The 25,608-nt window shown below is 32.0% G+C and overlaps 1 protein-coding gene across 5 annotated transcripts in view; it reads right to left on the bottom strand.

Moving 5' to 3' along the window:
* Positions 1-25,608, bottom strand: part of tws (twins) — a 42,887-nt gene that overhangs the window by 4,798 nt on the left and 12,481 nt on the right. Inside the window, exons 1-3 of one of the 5 annotated variants that reach the window (XM_064354600.1) lie at positions 21,091-21,107; positions 20,861-21,038; positions 4,166-5,121 (exon numbers count right to left, since the gene is read on the bottom strand). In XM_064354600.1, coding sequence (XP_064210670.1) covers positions 4,166-5,121; positions 20,861-20,933 — 1,029 coding nt within the window. In that variant the 5' untranslated portion in view covers positions 20,934-21,038; positions 21,091-21,107. Of the gene's footprint in view, positions 1-4,165; positions 5,122-9,816; positions 9,866-13,543; positions 13,857-20,860; positions 21,039-21,090; positions 21,108-25,608 lie in introns of those variants that run through there. The other 4 variants (XM_008199327.3, XM_965781.5, XM_008199328.3 and 1 more) reach the window with 4 other exon arrangements.

Genomic DNA, 25,608 nt, shown 5'->3' with positions numbered 1-25,608 from the left:
ACAATCGTAATAGAGAAAAATAAACTACAATGCAAACTACAGAATTTAATCAAATATTTTTTTCTGCAACAGTAGAGATTTTCCATTTCGTGTCTAAATTTAATAAAATACGAATCTAAAAAAATCTGCACACTAAGGATGTTGTAAATCAGTTCACCACCGGATGGATATCTCTGCACAATTCTAAATAATGTCATTTGCATCAGGCATTATACAAAACACCCACAAAAAATAAATCAAGTTCCAAAAATAAAGCTAAACTCTTGGCGATCTGGTAAATTCTAAACCTATTGTTTTTTGTTAATTAGTGTATCAAAATATACACATGTATACCGGAATTAAATTATTATTATGAAAGCGGTTGCATTACGCAGTCAAGTTCAATAAACTTATTACATCAAAATATGCCCACGATAAATTTATTTTTGGCGGGAAATCGTTATGATATGCCCGGAATTGATGGTTGCGGTGATAAATATACAGTTTACGTTTTTCTGCTCGAATCTCGACTGTTACTAATACGAGTTTGATTTCAATCGATCCAAAGGTAAAAATAAACTGAATTATTTATTACCAGTCTAAATGTCGAGATATACACAAGATTTGTATCAAATTTTCTCTCTGCCATAGTGTACAGCTATACAAAAATATTTATATATTTTTATTCACACAGAATGTTTTTTAAATAAACTATACCACAGTTTAATTGTGTTAATGAATGTAAATATAAGAGCTCTAAATTACATTTCCCGTTTTTCTTATGAATGAAAAAATCGTATTAATGAAAAGACTGGAAAATATAATTACCATTTATAAATATTCTTAAGCATTTAATTCATTTGTTATTATTATTTACTATTTTTGAAATCACCTTCAAATTTGTTTATTAGGAATGCGAGCAGCGAGGTATAGTATTTTTTTTAGTGTTTATAATTTATATGAATATTTAGTTTCTTATTAGTTTATTACATAGGATTCATCCAAGGGCCTGTTCTAGTTTTGTAACATAGATCGAGTCAAAATATCTACTACATCTAAACAGTCTCCTATGTTGATTTTCTTGCCTCTATTGACCGTGATCTTAAAAATACTAATCTGTTAATCTGCAGGCCAAGGTAATTTACATTACACCAGGTTAGAAATGTTTATTTTTCAAGCTGGGTTTCATTTAGTACGGTTCATTTGAATAAAACATTTTCTCGTGTTTCATTTACAACCAAAAAAATACAAACGCATTAATTGGCGTTTCATACATTTTTTATGAAACATTCGTGCAAATTTATTGTGGCATCCAAACGCTTGAAAAACGTGAAAAATGTGGAAAACGATTTTTGTTAGCACATTTTTATTTCTGTTTGCAATCGCTGAGATGAGGATTATTGATTACAGTCCGTTAAAAAATATTCCCTAGTTGTCGTTTATTACACAACTGAGAGAAGTAATAACTTTTTAGCGATGTTATTATAGAATGAACAACGAAATTGCCAGCGATTAGTTGGTATTTGATTTGGTTCAAGTGGTTCTATCATGTGTAAACATTCGTTAATTGGTACGTTAGTTGACAAACTGATATTTTTAATGCGATTTGGTAATGATAGCCCGATTATATTAACAAAATAAATAGATGCAAACGGATAATAAATTATATGAAAACGATTTGTCTGGATCTTTACTCCTTTCTTTATTATTAAAATAAAATAAATAAAACTAAAATGAAGGGTTTCGGTTAAAGTGTGAAACTGTGAACTGATTTCGCAATACTGAGGGTTCCACATTAATATTTAAAAAAAAATATTATTATTTTTTTAAATAATTTTGACTTATTTATGATACTGACTCTTTATTAAATTATTAAGCTGATTAACTGGTTAAAACTCGCTTATAAATATTTAAAACGAGATAAGAACTGGTCTATGAAATAATGATTTAACCTAGTAACAACATCCAATTATAAAAAAAAAACGATTTTGTTGTCTCATTATTTGTCTTAAAAATTGAGTTACTTTAGTCTCTCGCACGGTGGCTTGGACAGTGTGCCCAGTATAGTTCAATCTTTGAAATTCGCAGAGATTTAAACATGACTTTCAGTTTTTTCATAAATGTCAAAACTCCCCTTTAATTCCAGTCAATTCTCAGGTGGGATAATAATAAAATTAGCAAAGCTAATAATAAACAAACAGCTTTAAAAACCTGACTTCTAAAACAAGACTCAAACTAAAAATGCATTTCTTTTCTGCCTCTACTAATTACTTCCGTACAGATGTTTTTTAAATCTGAACATACCCATTATTACCAATGCTCAACCAAAAAAACTAATTAAACCATACGCTGTCAAAAATTCTCAATCTGTGAAGTAAACCTTGCAAGGTTAATAAAATAAAAAAAAAATTTTTGCGAAATTTATTAATTATCTGGAAACACTAACAGGTAATTTAATTACTTTAACATAGCATATTTTTATAATTATCACATTTTTTACTTTAACCGTTCATAAAATTTCTAGATTATTCACGGCTTTTATGTGTTTGTATTATTATTATTATTATTATTATTATTATTAATTTTTCCATGGCCAACTACAAATATTTTAAATATATTTTTTATAAAAAGTATATAAAAATATTACATTCAGTTCAGAAAAAAAATAAGCTTTTAGAAAATGTCACAGGCAACTATGATTCCCATTTAAAAAATACACCCTATGTTATTACAGCTAAATGAATGATTAAAAAACGACTGATAACATTAAATTCTCTGTAAAAAAGTGCCTGTATAATGTTTTTGTTTCAAATGTGTATCTTTTAGAACAAGGAAGTTATGAATTCTTTAAGATTCCGCTAAAATGTCAACTTTTGTTTATAGGTTGAAAACAAAAGACGATAGCGGGATGTGGTTTTGACCAAAACTATTTTTTTTAAAAAAACGGACTCTAGAATGTATCATTCGTTTTTCTCTAAACCCCTTAGTTTCGGAGATTCCCTATTTGGACATCTAAAATGCAGCACCCTGTACACTTGCTGACTTGAAAGAGGTAGGTGATGAATGGAGTGTTACTCGAAAGTAAAAGTTTTTGGAAATTGCAGATTCTGAAAGTACACACACAATGATGTCTAGCAATAGCGGTCTGTTTTTTAAATCGGTATTTTTTTAGTAATAATAGAAAATTTTGCGCTGTGACGTAAGCAATGTCAAATGTACCATGATCTGTACACAATTAATTCAAAATTAAGCTCATTTAAAATTATTAAACGTCCATTTTTTTAATTTTTAATGTCATTTGAATTCGAGTTTTTTTTTAATTATTGTTATTAATCGAAAAAGAAATGCGACTAGAAAAGTGACGTATTTTTGAAATCTCATAAAAAATCAATTTTTTTGTTACACAGACTGATCAAAAATGGTTGTTCATCATGTTGTCTATGGATTCCAAATACAAAGTTATGTTGCTCTTCACTTTAAATTAGTGAAATAAAAATCTCTCATTTGTAGATTTATGTATTTAATCTACTATTTACCTAAATTATTTATTAACAATAAAAAATCTCAACAGTTTCTTGAATACTACACCTGTGCCGCTGATAAAAGCAAACACGACTGTACTCAGATTCGTCTTTATAGCAACTTTTTTAGTTTGTTGAGTAAAGTTTACATAAAATTTCGACAATTTTATGTAACCAGAAGAATCTTTTTTTGCATGTGCACGTATTGCTCTGTATTTATGCAAAGGTAGTAAATGGCTGTGAGGCAAACTTCTAATTTGCTACTGATTTACTGTCTAAGTAAAAAAAACGTAAAATTCGAAAGATTTATGCCTCACGACCTATTAATTTCGTTCTATATTCTTGGAGATGATGTGTGTTTTACTCCGACTTCATCAAGTTGTATCACTGACTTGATTCTACCGTAGGATATAATTCTAAGTACACTTAGTTTTAATGGTTTAATATTTGTTTGAATAATAGTCTTGAATTAAACGTCATTAAAATATGTGAATTACAGTTTTCACTCTCACGTGCCATGTTTACTGTTACATTGGGACGAAATTAACCCCGTTTAACGGGTAAAACAAGCATTAACTTTAGAGTTGGCCGTTAAAGCAAATAGAGCACAATAACGATAAAATCGAACCTGTCTCAATAAACTTAACAAAGACATAAATACTTACTGGATACGTTTCTATTGGCTTGGTTTCCATGTGTAGATCCCAAACTTTAACTGATAAATAGTCTCTAGATATCATATATCTGCCGTTATTCGACAACTTAACATCGGAAATACTCGATATAATTTCGGAAAAGAAACTCCTATTCGTCGGATCTTCGGGTTCCTCGAACAGTTTAGCATGTCTGTCGCAGAGGGCCGCCGCCCTCATGTCACATAACCTAATTGTACCCTTACTACTACTGTAAACGAACAGGTTGCACTCGACCGGGTGAAACTCCGCCGCCGTTATAACTTCGGTTAATTCCTCCATGTTCGTCGGCTTGATATCTACAATATTGAAGCTTTGATCGGTAATTTCTAGATGCCACAGGTTGATCCGTAGATCGTCGGCCGATAGGTAGGTCTCCTGGTCCGAATTGACCGAAATCGAGTTGATGTGGTAGGTGTGCGCGTTGGCGAAGATCCTCCGCGGCGACGCCTCCACCATCAGCTCCATGGGCTTGATGGTGGGCACCCTCAACGAGCTGACATTCATTGGATCGATCAGCGAGCCGTTCTCCGAGCGAGTATTGTAGCCCTCCACTTTCTTGTCCCGCTCCGACACCTTCCATAGCTTGATAGTCTTGTCGTTGGTCGACAAAAGGAAATGGGCAGGATTGCGACGTTTCAGCCATCGGATCTTGTTGATCTTCTCTTCAATCTCTAAACTCTTGAGGTAGTCGAATTCGGGTTCGTGTGATTGAAACGTCGAGTACACGTTGTATTCGCCACGTCGTGGAAATGATGTTTTTGACGTCGGATCGCGTTGGAAGATCACTACGCGGCCTCCTTTGTCCCCTGTCGCTAAGAGTTCACCGTCGTGGTTGAACTCCACGCAAGAGATTATATCAGCTTCGGTCACGTCATCGTCGAGCGTTCCCTTCACCTGAGCAAAGCACCACTGCACGTCTCCATTGCCTGAAACAAAAACACACCACGTTTACGCAAAATGTTAAAACAACGATCGATAATGATTTTTGTATTTTAGTCCAGGCGTACTTAATTAATAAGAATTAAGTCCACATACACTATCGGAAGATATAAGTAAGGCAACATTTTAAAAAAATAAAGAAATTAATGTGCTTTTTACATGCAAAAAATTATGATCTGACAAATTATTAAAGGGGACACTGTCACTAACGTCAAGTCATTATTTATAAAGGCTCAAAACATCCGCTTTGTTGACTGAAAGTGTTAAAAAGAATGGCGACAATTTGACTTTGTTGTGAAATATAGTAGATTGCTTAACAAGTAAAGAAAAGTTGTGGTTTACAGGCCACTGAAAAGTTTTCATGAAATAGTTTTAGCCACTTTTCTTACGGGTTGAACATGCTATTTTTGTATCCATTCTATAGAACACCAAAGAATATTTTAACAAAAATCGTTTTCTGCTATATCTGACTACTTGCCTATTAAAAGTAAACCGTAGCTACACATGACAACAAATTAAATAAAACAGAATTTTATCAGAAGATAAACGTTTGAAAGCAATTGAGAAGAAGAAAATGGCTTTAGGAAGAGGCAAGAAAACCTCTAAATATGATTACACCTAAATCATAAGAACAATATTAGAACTTTTGAACAATTCTGTCAATGGCGAATCAATCAAAGGTGACTGTACAACGCTCAAATTGCTCTAACTCAGAATATTTTCGATCTCATGGTACAATATTATAAAAAATTGTCATTTTGAATTCAGCCATGAGCAGATCATCCTTTGCAACAAGAGTTCATTCACTGAGTCATAGATGTTTTCTTAAACAATGAGAAACAGGTACATATTTCAACTATCTAGATACAGCGTGTCTAAAATAATAATTTTCGTTACGACAAAAGGGGACATTTAAACAATACTCCAAAACTGAAAAAAGTTTATAACACCGACACATTTTCTTCAGCAAAAATTTTAAACTTTGTTAAATCATAGCCAAGCATTAAAATACGTCAAGCAAGGAAATAAATTGGTAACTAAAATATTTTTGGTTTAATCGTCTACTGAAATACCGGGTTTTAGTAGAAATTGGGTTAAATTCCCAGCTTTTTGGCAACACCGCGCATAAAGATTTTAAATGCGCATGCGTTGTTGAAAAGTAAGAATTTCTTTTTGATTTCTTGATGAAAACGGGTCACAGAAAAGTGGCAATGAACCGTATGAATAAATGCTTTTACTTGTAATAGTAAAAGATAGACGTAATTTACATTTCACGAGAAAAGAGGATAAAACTACAGTAAAAGCTTTTGCTACTTTTTATGCATACTACCCAACTAAATACCGGGCGTAAACATTAAATTTAATACACGCTGTTCAGAAATGGTTTTTCATCAAGTCACCTATGAATTTGAACGTTACCCGCCGTTCAATTTAAATTGTGGATGCCAGCAAAGTGACAGATCAGTCAAAGTAATGCAAAAAGGCTTCGAATCTAAAAACGAAAGAAAATAACAAAAAATATAGTAATATCAAACACAAATCAAGACAAGCTCAACACTTGAAACAACTTTGCCGAAAAATGCACAAAAGTGAACAAAAACCTAATTTTAAATTTTGACAAAGATGACAGTACCCAGAAAATACAATTCGGAAGTAAAATTACCATTAGAGGCGCCACTGAGCTAGGTCGAAAACAGTAACCATAAATGGCGAGAAAATGTTTATTCGGATATTTGAGCGTTGTACGAATTTTGAGGCTTCACAATTATTGCATTGCCTCTGCGGAATGAACAATTGTATCTTTGATTCAAGAAACTTATGTTGACAAATGAGAGATGACCAGGAAATCAGGAATAACGAATGACTGTTTAGTTCACTTTCTTTATTGAAAAATTATTATAAAGACATTGAAAAGCCTACCTTTTGGCATAATTTACGTTTAAATGTATCAGCAGTTGTTAATCTTAATTGTAGTTTTGTAGATTTACCGAAGTATTTCATGATTCTTTCAGTGGAAAAATTCTAACCTAAAATTCACAAACTTCACTAATTTATTGGTTTCTTGAGCCCAACTTTGTGTTCGCTGTGATCCATTACTTATAGTCTTTAATTAGATAACTGTTTGATAACATTTTGAAATCAAAATTGAGGCTTTTTCACTTTTTATCCACTTCCAAGTTCCAACAACAAACACTTTATATCACGAAAAACCGCAGAACCAAAGTCAAAGCTAGTTCTTACCATCACGTACTTTTAAAGTGATTCTTTCTAATGTAAGTAATTAATACTACATGCAAAATTGTTAAGCAATTCATTAAATGTGGAATTACGAAAATTTCTTTACTGTTTTCAACATAGTTCAAAAGTCACCACCAGAGGGCGTCTAGTTAATTTTATTTCCGAATAGTCAATTAAACGAAGCGGCATACTGAGTTTGAATTTCATAGTCAACATGATAAATAACCATTTTAGAACAATGTATAAAAATAAAATAAAGGTAAATACCGATTCTAAAAATAATAATAAAATAAAGGTACCATAAAGAAGAGTAGTTCGCGAACAAACTAGTTCACTCGCGAACGACAATTTTTACGGTTGAGTCTGTTTACTTAGATTACGCGAACGAACATCTAAGTGAACTTAAGACTTGTCGAACGACCGAAAAAGTGAAATGATCTGTTTCTAATTATAACGAGCACGGTTGAAGTGGAAATTTGAGACCGATGCGTCGTCATGGTCATTGTGATAAGGCGTGATTTCCAATTGATTCTTTGTTGCTTTTATATACAATCAAATAGATACTGAGCATAAAAGCATGGAAATAAGATCCTTACTAAAAATGGAGTTTTAAAATATTAATTAAAACATAGATATTTACTGTATTTTCTTTGATAAATATTTTTCACGGTAAGTAAATTGGTGAAATAAATAAAAACTTAATTTTACACTTCTTTCTCATGTAATTTAATTGACGCATCAAACACGTTACAATGTAAATCAACGCGTAATTAAAAATTACAACTAAGAGTTACCAATTTGTTTTGTAATTAATTGCATTGTGGGTTCTAGTTCGTTCTTTGCTTATTGAACTGACGAATGAATGTTATGTCGGTCTGCTGTTGGTCCACATACACATCGTTCTTTATTATTCTGCGCATTGGCGACCTCATCTGCTGATTTCGTTCGCGAAAGAACTATTCTTTTTAGTGAAATAGTTCGCGCGAACTAGTTCGTTCAAAAGAACGGTTATTCCCATCCCTACCATAAAGTGTATGTTTTTCAAAATGTAGCATTACTTTTTTCCGATAAGGAACGTGTGTCAGTATCTTAGAGCGTCCCATAAATGTAATACTACTAACCCAAACATGATTGATTTTCTTTCTTGCCACCCGCTATTGATAAACGACTATACAGGATGTATGAGAAATACGTGTCTTTATTTTAACAGGTAACAGAACTCAACAAACAAAACATATTTTCCATTTGTAATTTTTCAATAAAAAACTCGCAAATTTACTTAAAATTTGAAAAAAAGATATCATGCTGAAACGTGTACCCGCCTATGGGTACAGCCGAACTATTTTCGTTGAAATAGAAACGAACAATTTAAACAATTGAAAACAACAATGACAATTGTTGCTATGAATACAAACTAATTATTAAACACTGACTAGCCCGTTTTCACAAAATAAAGGAAGAAAACAGTGAAAATTATAAATAAGAATTTTGCAAAACGTTATCTAGAAAAGTTGTTGTATTTAATGAGTTTTATTACGTGGTAAAATTAACACGTATTTCTGATACCTCCTGTATATAACTATATTTATTTCTACTGACAAATGAACAAAAATTTTGTTTATTCGAAAGAGACCAATTGTGTTAAACCATGGATTTTGATTATTTTGAGATTTTCAAGAAATTAGTAATAAAAATAAAAAGTGAAATACGTAGTTACATTTTGTTTGCCATAAAATGTTGGTATTTATTAAGCTCCTAGACAACCTTAACCTAGTCCTGACCATCGCTAACATAACAAGTTAAATCATCTACAGACTTCCAGTGTTCACTTTCTTGTCCTACTTTTGTTAACACATTCACTCTTAACAAATGGCCATGTTAAACTCCTTACATTTAGATAAGAATTAACATTTTTGTTTCACTCCAGTTGCTAGGATATGTAATCTTTGTGGACATTTTTTATCACACGCCAGTGAGTGTGAAGGTTATTAATATTATATTCGCAGACGTTTCGAAGTCTGTGTTAATAAATAAAAAATTCGACAAATCTCAATCTATTTTCATTGGTTTTTCAACACTATTTGCTTTTAATCAACCCTTACTGCTTAAGTATCCGCCCATTACTAAAACACCGGTTGTCCTTACATGAAACTCGAAAAGTAATTTGCATCGAAATTGCAAGCACAGGAAAACAGGATTAGAAGAACAAAATAAAAAATTATTTTTATACGGAAGCTAAGCGAACCTCAAACTCAGTCGACTATAATAACCTAATCAATTCCTTGATTGATTGAATGACACATGAATACTGGAAATATTAAAAAAGCACTCTGAACAAAAAACCTAACTCATTTTTCTTCCACAACAAAAAATCATTACACCCAATAGAAATATGCTGATAACGTTTGAAAATGAAATTCTTTAATCAAAACAGATATTCACACCTTTAGCACCTGACTTTCTTCTAAAAAATGACATTAAAGCAAATTCTCTTTCATAAAAAATCTTCAAAAACACAACTTAACCGAACAATGTAATGTAGGAACTGATCCACTTTTAAATTACGAAATTGCGTAAAAAACTGGAGAATAAGATTTCAATATGATAAACTAGAATTCTGATAGGTAATCAGATAAGAAGACAGTCGACGGTAAAAAATGTTGTTTTGCCTTTATTTATTTACACGTGATTCTCGAATAGCTGAAAATTTAAATAAATGAACAATGTGGTAGCTTGCTGTTAATTGTTAATAATGAAAATAAGAAATAAAATTATGATTCAATAAAAAATTCAAATTGACGCTGTGTCAGATAATCAGAAATGATTACAATTTGAGTTGATAACTGCGTTTCTAAGGTAGGCAATGACGTAGACAAAGGTTATGAGTTTATGACACCCAACAATAATTTTTTTGAAATGCTTTTTTAAATTTTTGAACCGCTCCTTTGCCAACTTCAATTTTGTCGACTGTAGTTATTGCTTTTGAGGTTAAAGCACTCTTAAAGTGACAAAATATTGTTTACAATCAATTAATCAATTAATTTAATGAAAAAATTATTCCTATGGTCTGGCTACGTAAATAACAATTGACGGATTTAGTACTTGTGTCGCATTTAAATTTCCCACTATATCGCAGAGGAGCGCTTACACTATTGTCCATCGCAAAGCACAAAAAGTCGTAACATTAATCGTCTTATTATTTAAAACTATTATTTAACTATCGAATGAATTACTATTTATTCGTCGGCAGTTTTGACAACTACTTGCCATTTCTCAAAAAGAAACGTCAGATTATTTTTAACACATTTAACGCAATTTTAAGGGTCAGTTTACAGAAAGCGAAATTAAGATTTAATTTGAATTAAACCGACCCAAGCCTTGTTGAGTCTAATTCGAAGAATAAAATGTATTCAACTCGTTTTAGTTATGTAGTTCACCTAGAAGATGATAATCCACTCGTGACATAAAACGTCCGATTTACACTCAAACTCGTAAAATAAACAACTATTCTTGTATACAGTTGAAATATACTTTTAGCAGGTTTACATTGTATATTATATTACACATTTTTTTTAATTAAAAAGTGAGAAAAGATGGTAAGGTAAGCCTAAAAATGAATGCAGATTTTTAATCAAGCAACTTAATTTTTCTTTTTTTTTCCTTAGCCACTGTACAATGGTGTCGGATTTTATTTATTGTGGAATTCGCTAGATTTTTAAAAGTTTTGGTACACCAAAACATAAATTAGTAATTTTTTTAACAGGTATCTGTTTAATGTTTTCAATAAATAGTTTCAAGAAAATATTATTTGAAAAGTCCAAAATTTAACTCAAAATTAACCTTTGAAAAGCTACAATGTGCTCAAAAATGGTTTCTCGTCAAGTCGACTGTGGAATTCAACAAATTCAATGTGCCGCTTCGTTCAAATACCTATTGTAGTTTCTGAGTACTGACATCTCTGTTAAACCATTGAATTAGCTTTTACTCATTTTTCGGCAGTTGTTTCAAGTGTACGGTTTGTCTTGATGTATGTTTTGTTTCCGTGATTTTTGTTAATGTGTTTTTGGGTTCAAATCCTTTATACATTATTTAAACAAATCTGTCACTTTGACGCAATTTACCATTGCGCGACACATTTCGTTTAAATTTTATAGGTGACTTGATGAACAACCATTTTTATTATATATTGTATATCACATGAATAAAGTCCGATATTTTTGAATCACCCTGTATTCAGAACATTTATCAGACACGTTAAAAAGCAAAGAAATGCCAACTCAAAATACAATGAGTGATTGAATATCAGAGAAAACCTAAGTTTTAATTATTTGTTTTGTTAAAAGCCACCATAGTATACAGATTGATTTAAAAGTGTAAGATACTCCCGAATAGTAATAAAAGACGTTCATTTAACCACAAAAATAAAGTCAATAATACATAAGTATCTGTTTAACGTTGCAAAAATTATCGTTTCCGCTAACTAAGGTAAAATTAGTAAAAAATATGATCTGAAGCACCAAAAACTTTAAAATTTAACTTTAAATCAGTTTGATGTATTACCTACCATACGAGAGATTGTCCGGCACTTTTGAATGAATATGAAATAACGTTTAAAACTTAAGTTGAAATAAATCAAAAAAAAAAAAATGTCAAGAAACATGTGCAACATACTAGAACCACCTGTTACTACTAGTGAAATTTCAATAAAAATGTGGGACCCATACCCATCTCTTGAGTAGTAATTAGACGTCAAACTGAGTTGAAAGTTCTTATGACAAAAAATAGTTTGCCTGTTTTACGAGATCTAGCTCTTAAAGTTATATTTTTAGGTTAAAAATTACTAATTGGTGTTTTATACTCATAGACAGAGGAACTGCTATCATATGATTTAAGTAAGTACTGGATGGTATCATAGATAGAGGTGCTGCCACCATAATTATGATTTTGATATACTGACAGTGACTTTTTAACCTTAAAAAAACTCCAAAAGAAGTGTCATAATTTGAAAGATATCATATGTTGTTAGAATTTAGTGACAACAATGTTGTAGATGTGTCAAGAAAAATTTTCAAAATCAAAAAGCCGCTGTCATTATCAAAGTCATAATTATGGTGGCAGTACCTCTGTTTACTTAGTCTACTAAGTGTATTATAATTATACTGTACAAAACATTTACCATACTAGCAAATTCGGCAATAAATAACATTAGAAATAAAAGAGTAATTAATACGGTTGATATTGAAAACAATAAAATTAAAACAAAACACGAAAAATTAAGTTCCTTGGAAAAAATCGGCAATCCTTTTAATGCTTAACTTTATTACCAATCTAAAGATACTCCTACACTTTTTAATCTCCCTGCATGTCCGGTGGCAGTGATGCAAACAACAAAAAATAAAAATGTCATTTTTGTTACCACTAAAACAGTAATTCTCGACCACTCTGTTCAATCCAGTACTGAAAATTATCAAATTATTAAATTATTACAAATCGAATGAATTTGTATTAGAATTCATTTGTACGTGTTTCATTATGTAAAGAAAGTAACTATTTAAAATTTTTGTTTATAACTGGGTAATTGCAAACTACTACAAAGCGCCCGCACGAAACGAAGAAAAACAAACGTCACCTGTATGAAAACACGTTAATTCCATCGCAAATAGCGAAAAAGCGTAATTATTATCTGATAAGTCGACTTTAACTCGATTAACTTAACAGGCTTCTGAACTCTCAACGAGTCTCATGCCGGGGCCCGGAGGCCACTTACCAATTAATACGGTTTCGAATTATCACCTTTTGTTTGCAATTATCGCTGTCAAAAAATAATGGGACATGAAATATCAAAATGAGTCTTATAACACTCTCATTAACTAAAAAATTTAATATTTAGTATTTTTTTGGCCGCAATGGTACCACATGTCCTATCGACAAGAAGGCTATGAAATGTTTGTTGCCAATGCAAATGACTTGGAAAGAAACAAAGTCAAAGCCTTCTAGTGGATGAATTTTCTTGATCGTGCTGTAAGTGTTATTTATGGGGGCCCCCGGGCGGCGGATTGTGTAAGGGCAGTGCGTCTTTGGTCAACATGGCATCGCAGTAGCAGCCGCCGCGGCGGTGGCGATCGAAGCGTGCCGGGGGCGGCGCCCGCCGCCGCCAAGCCATCAAATTACCTTCCATCATTTATAGAAAAAGAGTGTCGGTGCCAAAATCACACATAATATCCCCGCAACGGGGTCACGGTTGACGACGGCAAACAACAACGGCGGCGTTGCAACACTTACCGGCCATAACACGACTCGCGGGCGGGCTTTGCGAGGTGCGCGAACGTTTCGTTGATTCGTAGCCAAATTTATCGACGACGGCGGTCCTGTGACGATACTTCATGTGCAAAATTGTCGCGTTTCACTGAAAAATGGCCGCCACACGAGGAACACTTTCGCACTCACTGGACTGCAAGCTGACGTCATTGGCGGATACACCAATGGCGGGGCGACTTTGGCGCCGCCACTGCTCGCCCGGCCGGTAACGTCATAACGAGGGACTCCTACAGGTGGCGCTAACGCACGCGACTTGACGTTTCGGTTGGCTTGAAGATCGTTTGAATTTTTTTTTCAATTTAGGAAGGACGTTATTGCACATGAACCGTATTTGGCAGAATTATGAGCGATGATTGTTACTAATTGACTAGAAGTGGAAGCGGGTTTACGAGCAACATGACACTAATTAATTTAGCAATTTATGGATGATGGATCGTTGAAAATCAAGTTAGCGGTGGTTGACATTTTAAGTGGCGCCAAATTCAATTAAAAAATGTTTGTTTAGAATCTAAAACACATCGACCTTGAAGCTGCAACATAGCCGTAACTGTATTTCATATTTTGTGGCTTTTTCAGACTCCGAATTTCAATGTATTTATTAATTTTAATTATTATATATTATAATTAATAAGATATAATATTATAATTTAATAAGATAATAAGGGTTGGTTTACACAAAGCGCAATTAAGATTTAATTCAGAATTAAATTAATATCGAATTAAGTTGGCATTTAAAATGCATTGACCGATTCTTACTGGTTAGCCGTCCGCACATTTGTGCGGATGATTATAACTTTGTGTTAGTGGTCCGCACATTTGTGCTAACGACTATAACATCATGTTAGCGGTCCGCACATTTGTGGACACTACATATTGTGGATAAACAACCAACAAAATATCTGTCCCTTCATATAGACCAAACACTTATTAATTAAATCAATATTACACTGGTAATTTTCTACTTAACATATACCAGTAATTTTGGCTGTAGGTATGATGGTTTTTTTGAGTGAAAGTTTTATTTTAATTTGATGTCTGTGGACCAAAACCATCAAGATCGAACAAAACGGACATTCTAAGTACGATAAATTTAACAGAAAATTCGAACGAAACATCAAAAAATTTTTCAAATATCACACAAGAGTGAGAAAAAATTAGAAAATTAGTTTCCAGAACTTTCTCAAACGTGTTGACAATTTCCAATTCCCATTCAAGTGTTACGGATCTCCTGAAAATTGCTTGACAAAATATTTTTGAAAAGTTAGGTCAATTGACTTTCTACTTATTGTCACTCTCTTTTGGTATGGAAACGTGTTTTGTTTTCGCCCTTTTCCACAAACAAACCTTTTTTGCACGATTGAGCTCCCTAGAATAACACTTTTATAGAAGCGGAACATAATGGTTGGCAATGAATTCCTAGCTGGAGCCATCTAGCCGCATCATCACGTACTAAAAATGGCGCGAATTAAATAATCCCAATTACTTTGTATTTTTAAAATTTTTGCTCACGTCAAAATGATGTCAAAACCTTATCAAATACAATTATTATAAAAATTTTCTAATTGTATTTGAAAAGATGGATGCACAAACATCACAAATGGAAGAATTTTACCCAACATGACACGATCTAAACACATTTAATATTAAAGATATTTATTAAATCCATTAAGTTTACAAAACTAATAGTCGTCACCGCATCGATGATAAAGACATACTTGCAATCAGCCAAACTGGCACCTTATGTTTGCAACTTCTGTCTATGGGAATCTCCTCACAGTGTAACTCACTTGCGGTTCGGTCTCAAAAAACTCACTTTTGGGAAAAACGCACCTATCTACGAAAACCTTCTGGAGCTCATTAGTACGTTATATTCTTGGAGATCATGTTGTTCCTAACCGATAGTAGGCAATAGTCTAACCCAAACACGACACCTTGAACCACTATCTTAATAAAACTTTGAAAAATTAACGTGATATTATAAAAAATAAACTCAAATTTTGCTGACGTTTGTGAAATTTTTACTTGTCAGCCGCGCATCGGTACCACGTGTTTCTTCAATTCGGAAATATAATTAACTAGACGCCCTCTGGTGATGACTTTTGAACTATGTCGAAAACAGTAAAGAAATTTTCGTAATTCCACATTTAACTGACATTTAATGAATTGTTCAACAATTTTGCGTGTATAGTGTTAATTACTTACAATAGAAAGAATCCCTTTAAAAGTACGTGGTGGTAAATATTAGCGTTGACTTGGGTTCTGCAGTTTTTCGTGGTATAAAGTGTTTATTGTTGGAACTTGAAAGTGGATAAAAAGTGAAAAATATTTAAATTTTGATTACGAAGTGTTATCAAACAGTTGTCTAATTAAAGATTATAAGTAATGGATCACAGCGAACACAAAGTTTGGCTCAAGAAACCAATAAATTAGTGAAGTGTGTGAATTTTAGGTTAGAATTTTCCACTGAAAAAATCATGAAATGCTGCGGTAAATCTACAAAACTACAATAAAGATTAACAACTGCTGATACATTTAAACGTAAATTATGCCAAAAGGTAGGCTTTTCAATGTCTTTGTAATAATTTTCCAATAAACAAAGTGAACCAAACAGTCATTCGTTATTCGTGTTTTCCTCGTCATCTCTCATTTTTGAACATAAGTTTCTTGCATCGAAGATACAATAATCATTCCGCATAGGCAATGCAATAATTGTGAAGCCCCAAAATTCGTACAACGCTCAAAATATCCGAATAAACATTTTCCCGCCATTTATGGTTACTGTTTTCGACCTTCCTCAGTGGCGCCCCCAACATTAATTTTATTTCCGAATAATATGAAATTTTAAATCCGCCAATAGGATTTCTTTTTCCCGTAAAACACTAAGGCCATCTATCCGCATCATCAGTAAAACCTATTTCAGTGAGGGTTCGATTTGGCTGTATCAGTTCGGGATGCCGTTGAGCTCTATTTGATTGTTTACTAGGCCTGTTTCCAAGACAGTATGTGGTGTTTACTAGTTGCTACGTCGAAAGGCGTCAGTAAGTAAATTAAGCGTCGGTAAGTAATTTTGTCGACGCCTTGGACGTAGCAACCAGTAAACATAACCTACTGTCTTGACAATTATTTTGACATTATTTAATAATTTAAAAAAAATTAAGAATCGTGCAAAAAACGCCATAAGCATCACGAACGTTAAGGACTGCCGATCTCCTTACCGTTCTTGATACCTAATATACTATTAAGATTGGCTACTTTTAAATGGTAACTATCTCCCAAACGCAGTTAGAAATTTTTTGTAAAGGAATTTTAGCTTTAGAATTGTCTAAACTATATGCACCTTTCTGGTGGGGCGCGAGATCTGGAAGACGCCTGATATGCAGGTTGCTCAAAAACCGGCGCACCAACTCACTGATGTGTGAGTAATGTAATGCTTACATATAAACGTCAAAATTGTAAAAAATAATTCTTTGTATTAAAGTTATTAATACGATTCGGTAGTATACCCTTGCTCTCTTCAATTTTTCAGGTAATCTCGTCTTCTGGGAGATTTTTACAGTCCCTTCATACAAATTGATTGGATTTTTTTGTTCAAAACTTTTAATACGTTTTGCAAGTTCATCGTATAACAGGAACTTATCTCCACTTTTAAAATTCATCTTAAAACAACCAACACTAGTCTAGGCCTATCATATCGTAGACAATTTCTGGACTTCAAGGGCTTGAGTGCTTGAACCGAACACAAACGAATTGCTAGAATAATATACGTCCGCACAAATGTGAGGACAGCTAACCACGTCTTATAGAAAGCTTTGTTAACATTTATTTTGTTGTAAAAGTTAACAACGCGAATGGACCAATCAAATTTGTTCAATTTGGTCACGTGATCAGTTAATCACGCATTTAATTGCAGATTAACTTAATGACGCTTCTATAAACCGACCCTTATAGCCGGTTTACAGAACATTTTAATCGCAATTAAATTTTAATCGCGATTAAATTGATACTTGATCAATGCATTTTAAATGGCAACTTATTTCGAATTAGTTTAATTCTGAATTAAATCTTAAAAGCGGTCCTTAGAGTATTAGAAGAAAATTCCTACACATACAAGGACAAGGGTCATTGGTGTACTGCAGTGTTTCCCAACTGGTGGTTAGTGTGTGTAATGGGGGTTCCCCAAAAAGCATTGTAATAGTAGAATTTTAAATTGCTAACGTGAAAAATTGCAAAATAATAAAATTAAATAAACACAACAGACAAAATTTGGAAGCAGTTTATTGTCTCCGTCAAATAAAAAATGCAATTGCCCATTGATTTTTTACTGTTCAAATTTCGGAATTTTCACTTAAAAAATAGGAAAAATTTTATTATATAGAAACGAATTTCAATAATTTGAAAACAACTTTTTTTAATGTAGTTAAACGTCAAAGCATCAAATTGAAACAGGTTAGAAACGTGTATCATTTGCTATATAAGTTTTTTCTTTTAGACAATTAGAAGTATTTATTTTTTTTACTGGCACTTAAACTTGAAAGACCCTGTAAAGGTATAAATTGTAAAAACTTCTTGTACTAAAATTACGGATAAATAACAAATTTTAAATAAATGATACGTGGCAATCTTGCAATAGAATTTGATCAACAATAAATTAAAATAAGTTATTTTTGAAGCGGTTTTCTAGGAAATAATTCCCAGTGTTGGCACATCTACAAATTGTGTTTTTTGATGAATTTTAATTTTTATAAATTCAAAAATCTGCTAAAGTCTGGCAGTAAATTTAAAAATCATTATTCATCGATTTGCTAGGGAACGAAGAAGTCAACAAAATAAGTTTGTAGCTCTAGAGTTTTTAAAACAGGTTTTTTCAAGATTTTTCCCGTAATCTACACATGCTTCTCAGCAACGTAACACTGAGTTGGTGCGCCAGTCTTCGAGGATCCTGTAGTTACATAGGATCGATTTTTCCAAAATCGCAATCTTAATTTAAAAATAATTATGCAAGCAACAGTACACACGTGTGCTTATTTCAACTTCTATCTCTGTTAAATTAAAATCACTAGCGGAAAACAACTATTTTATTGAAATCAGTTGATTTTAGACGATCCCTTACTCAAAAATGGAAATAAACAAAAACAAGTCATAAAATAATAGGAACAGGCATATTATTGTAATCGAGTCCAATGTAAATTATATGGAACGACGCTTTCTACACAATAAATGTTCTCGACTATTTCATTAAAATCTTCTATTTAATAATTAAGAAGTCAGTCTCTACAAGGTAAATCACCTAAACGTATTTTTTACCGTATCTCAAAATCAGCGTTTACTATTAAATTTTTATTTTTGTCTGAGTGCATGTGAATTTTTTAGACATTTTTCCGCATCTTCTTATAAAAAATATTAAGTTTATTAAGTTTCAGTAATTAATTGTTAATAAAGGCCATTTTTGTAGAATAAACTTTAACGTAATTATCATTATTTTAATTAAAATATAAACTTTGTTGGCTAAACCAAAAATCAGTGGTAGGTAAGACTTAATTTGTTTTCATAACTTTGGTAGCACCATGCTTATACTACAAGTTCTGAGAGCCTCGACTGTAAATCATTTAATTCAATGTTGATCAATTTTCTAAAATTTTTCACTAATAATCTAATGAATGATTTTTCTGATAACAACTTGTATTAAAAACCTCGAGGTTACTAATTATTAGTATTATTAGTAGTAGTAATTATTAGTAATATCTACCACAGGAAATAACAATTATAAAATAAGTGTTTAAATTAAGGTAGGTATAATTCCAAAGTTTAAGTATTATTTGTCTGAAAAATTTACTGAAAATCTGTGGTAACATGATTCAAATGCACGGAATTTTTGACATTTTCAGATGAGAACGTTCAATTAAGTTAATTCGTAAATCCTACGACGAATTGCAGCTGTAAAAAATCAAAGTGACAGAAATATCATTCAAATTATTTAAATATAGATGTTACATAAGAATAAATTTTATAGATTATATTTAGTAGGTCAAACACCATTCTTTGGCATCAATCAATAATAAAGTGTTCATTAATTACACAGTCATATGCAACTGTTATCATATTTCTTTATTTATAACTCAATTTATAATTGCAAAGCAAATATGTATTTAGAAAGTAAAGTCCAGACGCATGTAAATACTTTGAAGTTCAGAATTTTTATCTGTGAAAGTATTTTGCATTTCATTAAAAAGAATTATTGGAACATACTTGTTGTTAAAAATAAAAATGACTTGCAGGAGTTAAAAATATGTCAATTTAAAAAAAACACATCCAGCCATTCGCAACAAAATCAGTTAATTATAAATTAAATCCCAGTGATCGAATAAGCCAATTAAAATTCTAAATGAGCAAGAATTATTATCGCTATGAATAAACCACGCTTCAGAATTATCAAATGCAAAATCAGCTCAGGGTGGTCTGAGTTTATTACATACTTTTCTATTTTCGACTGGAAAACACGTAGGATAGCCAGTTTGGAACTTTGTCAGTTTTTCGAAATTGTTTATTGACACTGTCGTGTTAGATGTTCGATTAACGAAGAATAACATAAAATTAAATATTTATGAAAAAGTTTGTTATTGTACGCTTCATTCATTCACATTTTGGGAAATGAATTTATTTTTACATGGTCATGGAGTTTTCCATTGCAGGGACAGTGAACAAGTGAACAGAGAACTATTTTTGGAGTCTAATTACCACTACCATGCATTTAGAATGAATAGCAGATAGTTATCGAATAACAATGTAAATAATACTGACTTAATTTTACTAACCTCCAATTTAAATTTAGTCGAAAAATCCAACTAGGTAACTAGGCTAATTTTCATTCCAGCCCTGAATGCTGCATTTGAGATTGCAGATAAATGCAAACTTTGCATTTTCGTCTCATTATTTCCGAGGTTGCTTCAAATCTTTATCCGGCAATTTAGTTGTTCATTTTCCCACCATCTCAGTGTTATAAGTAAGCCCATCATCAAAACAAATATTTGAATTTTGTAAATTTACCTCGGCGTTTTGTGTTTACTGTTACTAATTGAAACACTCAAAATCTTAATTACGAACCAAGGAAAAATTAATTCCGGGCGCTTTTCTCTTGGTAGTAAAAACGAAAGCTCTCGTTTCATAACTCACCTGGGGCTCGTTTCGTGGCATGTACAGCTGTGTTGATGAGTCCCCCTAATTTTCCTAGTCCCGTGTGGCGCATAGCTGGGGGCCCGGGCTTCCCCCCCGCCTTTTTGCCGTTCAGTGGAGAGGCCCATAGGCCGATTACACCCGCGTGACGTATCGTGGTCCTCAAATTAAACGAATTCTGCAAACAGAAGAAATCGATCAATCATTATCACTGCTATTACGAACACAACCTAAATTCTACGCGTTTTAGCAAAATCAAAAAAGATTTCTTTTATTTTGTGACGTTTTGTACGTCAATATTCAAGTGCGCAATTGTTTCCGACGTATCTGGGAAATTTCGAATTCCTGCGGTGTGAGCAACACCTGAAGAAAATCCGATATGGTTGACAGGTAAATATTTCCGAGTCCGGTGTGATAAATCGATATGTGAAACCCAGGCAACTTCGGCTGGTCTTAAAGTTGAATTTATTGTGCTCCACAGCAAATAAACCATTAATCATAAACAAGAGTAATGCAATTAAGTTCAACAACAAAACATTATACACAGTGTTCCTAAATGCCACTATTTGATCGCCTTATTCAAATGAATGGTTTACAATACGGAGTGATTCTGCTAAAAGTATCTTTCACTACACGACAACACCTCAAAACTTAAAATCGTACCAAATTTAGCATACGCTATTCAATACTTTTTCTTGTGCTCTATGTATGTGAATTCTTTCAGAATTTTTCTACCCTTACATATGTATAATTAAAAATATTAATATCAATAGAATTCAAAATATGAAAATATGTATTAATTAATAGAAATTTTATGATTTCGGGTGTTATTCTAAAACAATGATGTTTATTATAAAAAAACAACATATAAGTATAGCTTGTTTTTTGCATCTACTTAATTGTAATTAATTAAAACATTAATTTTAATTACAAGAAACATACTGAAAAAATTCACACGCGCAGAGGAAATTACAAGGTATTTAATAGCAAACAGTGACTTCTCTGCGGTTATTAGTTTTTAAGAAAAATTTAGGGATTTTAGTAAGTTTTCTGAATAATGATGTAATAAATGAAATATTTGGCATTTTTTTGAATAAACTATTGTTATTTATTAGCGTAAAAAATAAAAACTGTTGTTTGTAACTACGAAGAACTATAGTTTAGGAGACGAAACGAGATACAAAATCGCAGGATTTTCTGAACCCAAAAAAAATAGTGCGGTAGAGTAAAATGAGGGCGCTTCGAGCGCTATACCGTCTTGGTGTCCAATCGTTTTAAATTAATTTAAATTCAATCAGTTCACCAATTACTTGGAAAAAATGCTGAAATGCTGAGCGTTGTATTCTCAACAGACTGAGAAAAACTGAGGAATAAAATTTTCATGAGAAATGTGAAAAAAATTATTTAAAATTTAAAATTTGCGCTTCGTCCTGTATTTTTCAAAACGCTGCGAATACGATTACAGTTACAAGAAAAACGTTCAGAAGGAAGTTGTAGAGAATTAAATTTCCTGTATAAAAGTCAGCAAGACCATATCTTTATCGTTAACGGTTTAGGCTTTAAAGGCGTTCAAAGAGGCTCAAGCGACGGATTTTCTTCATTTTGCCGGTAGTCAAGTATGGGAAAGTGAATTTATATCCAAACCGTTGAAGATAGAAATATGGTGTAGCTGACTTTTTTGTAGCAAATTTAATTCTCTACAACGTCGTTCCTTACACTTTTTTGTATCTTCAACCGTATTCGCAGCGTTTTAATTAATAGGCGACGGTGCCCAAAAAATTATCGCTTAAAATTATCAATTTGCGTCCCACCGTATTTTTTTGCAAACGCAACAAATTCGGTTGAAGATACAAAAAAGTGAAAGGAACAAAGTTGTAGAAAATTAATTTTTCTACAAAAAAGTCCGCGACACGATATGTCTATCTTCAACGGTTTGGGTATAAATTCATTTTCCAATATTTGACCACCGGCAAAATGAAGGAAATCCATCGCTTGAGCGTCTTTGAATGACTTTGGGGCCTAAATGATTGAAGATATGGATGTGGTCTCGCGGACTTTTTAAAGGACATTTAATTCTCTACAACTTTTCTTTGAACATTTTTCTTGTATCTGTAACCGTATTCACAGCGTTTTGAAAAATATGGGACAGAGTGCAAATTGGTGAAATTTTTATTTTTTTTAAATACAGTTTAAGGTACAATTTTTGCATTATTTTTATCTCCTATTATTGAGAATTTGATGCTCTCTCTGCCTATATTTTTTTATTCCTTGTGATGTTATTTAATTACAACTATTTTTATAAATTTATTGCTCTAAAAATTTAGATTTCAATGATTATCAAGACAGAAGATTGTTCTGGCTATAGTAAAACAGAAATTTCGTTACCTTCGTAAAAATTCCTTAATCACTTAAGTATGTGGTTGGCAATATCATACATTAAAAACAAACTATCATTTGGTGTAATGCAAAGCAAGAAGATAACGAATAAGATCCTTGTATCAAATTGCCGTTAAAAACTGTTTCTTAACGCTAATAAATAACAATTCGAAAAAAAAAATGCCAAGAATTTCATTTATTACATTATTATTCAGAAAAATTACTAATATTCCTAGACTCTTATCGTGTAACGTGTTTGTAGTAAAAATATACTTTTACTATTCACCCTATTTATGGTTCAGCATTGATAATTCGAACTAATGCAGCGCAGTGTGTTCGGATTTGAGAGTTTTTTGGAATGCTAAATTTTATTTTGCGCAATAAAGTTCCATTTATTTCCTAAGAACTTGACAAAATGGACTACAGAGCTGTATCGAAGTCTATGGTTGCTTTCACACAGAATTTAGAATACAGGGTTATTCACATAAGACTGAGCGCCTGAGCAGGTAAGAAGTGCATCACAGCATCAAACAATACAATTTATAAAACTAACGACACTTATTTTCGTGTCATCATTAATACAAACTTAGATTGCTTATGACTTACAACATATCAGATTGTACACCATGAAATTATCAAAATTTTCACTTATAATCATCTCGTAAGACCATATGCCGAGTGGCATGCAATTTGTAATTTAATTTGTTAATATAAAGTCACAACGTAAAGTGTATTTTGTGTTTACCTGATGCGCTGACGCGCAGCCTTAGATAAATAACCATGTATTACCATAAGGTGGAGTTTGATATATGTATTTCCTATTTTTATTATTATTTATAATTTTAAACTTTTTCTAAGATTGAAATTAATTTAATAAATGTCGAACTGTGAGCTGTTCTCAATTTGTGCTCTATTTCACTCCAAAAAGGCAAATGCTCTGTTGCAAAATTCTACTATGAACTGAAATGGGATATACTAGTTATTTTTTATCTTACTCGATGTAATAAAATAAAATGTTATTATATCAACAGAAAGTTGACCATATGTCCGCTGCGATTAAACTTCAGTTGAATTCTATCTTTCCGTTGTTGCTATAGGGTATAGTGCGCATCGGATTGACGTTAGGTACTATGTTTTAACTGAGGTTTAAATTCATCTCTCGTTAAAAATGTTTCATAATTTGGGCCTTAATCACATAACTTTAACATTGTTAGTTATCATTGTTGACTGAGATGACTGATGATGATTACACGGTCAAATTTGCAAAACTTGACAGTCCTAATAATAAGCTGTCTACTTTTTTCTCGCTGTGATGTGATAGAAATTTATTTTAATATACATTTTTGACGTACTACCTATCAGTGTTGGGCAAAATGTAATCTAATTAATAATTAATAATTACAATTAAACTGTAATTTGTAATTTAAATACTTAGTAACAGATTACTCAAGTAATGTGAGTAACTAATTACAGAGTAATCTAATTACAATGTAATCTGATTACATTATTCAGTTACATTATACATAATAGTAATTTATCTCTTCATTTTTTGAGGAAAGCCTAGATACCAATTTTCATGGACTAACTTAAAAATGATGAATTTTTATTTTACGCCCCCTTTAGGAGAGGAATCTCCAAAACGACCAAAACATGCATTTTTATCTTTAACTGAAACCTCAAACACAAATGTTTATAACTATACCTAATTTAAAACAATTACTAATTTGTATACAATTTTTAACCCCTGTTTAACCACCCTCCTCCCTTTAGGGTAAAATTTTTAAAAAACCTAAACACGTGTCTTTTAATTTTTCAGCAAAGATCCCATTACTAATTTTATGGTATATGCATATTTGACGGATTTTCTGGAATTCAAACTTAAATACCCCATTTAACCTCCTTTGGGGATGATTTTCTAAAATAATCTGTTATAATGTAATTAATTACAAAGTAATCGATTACTTTTCAATTGAAATAATATGTAATTTGTTACAGCTAATAAAAAAGTAATTGCAATTACAATGTAATTGAATAGAAAGTAATCAGATTGCATTGTAATCTGATTAATCTGTAAGAATTATTAATTTAATTACATTGTAATCTGATTACGCCCAACTCTGCTACGTAGTACCTAAAAATGCCTAAAAGTAATAATTCTTGATAGTAATTAGAAATTAGAAAATCAGAGTTCTAATCGCGATTAAAGTTTAATTCGCGATTAACTTACCGTTTGTCAATACAAAATAAATAATGGCAACTTAAGTGGAATTAGTTTAATTCTCGATTAAATTTTAATTTCGCTTTCTGCAAACCGACCCTAACAATTAGACTTTTACTTAATTGCAACAGAAAAACTCGATACAGCTCTGAGG

Source organism: Tribolium castaneum, chromosome 2, assembly GCF_031307605.1.
Source record: "Tribolium castaneum strain GA2 chromosome 2, icTriCast1.1, whole genome shotgun sequence".
Taxonomy (NCBI): domain Eukaryota; kingdom Metazoa; phylum Arthropoda; class Insecta; order Coleoptera; family Tenebrionidae; genus Tribolium; species Tribolium castaneum.
This window is presented reverse-complemented; position numbering and strand designations above follow the sequence as displayed.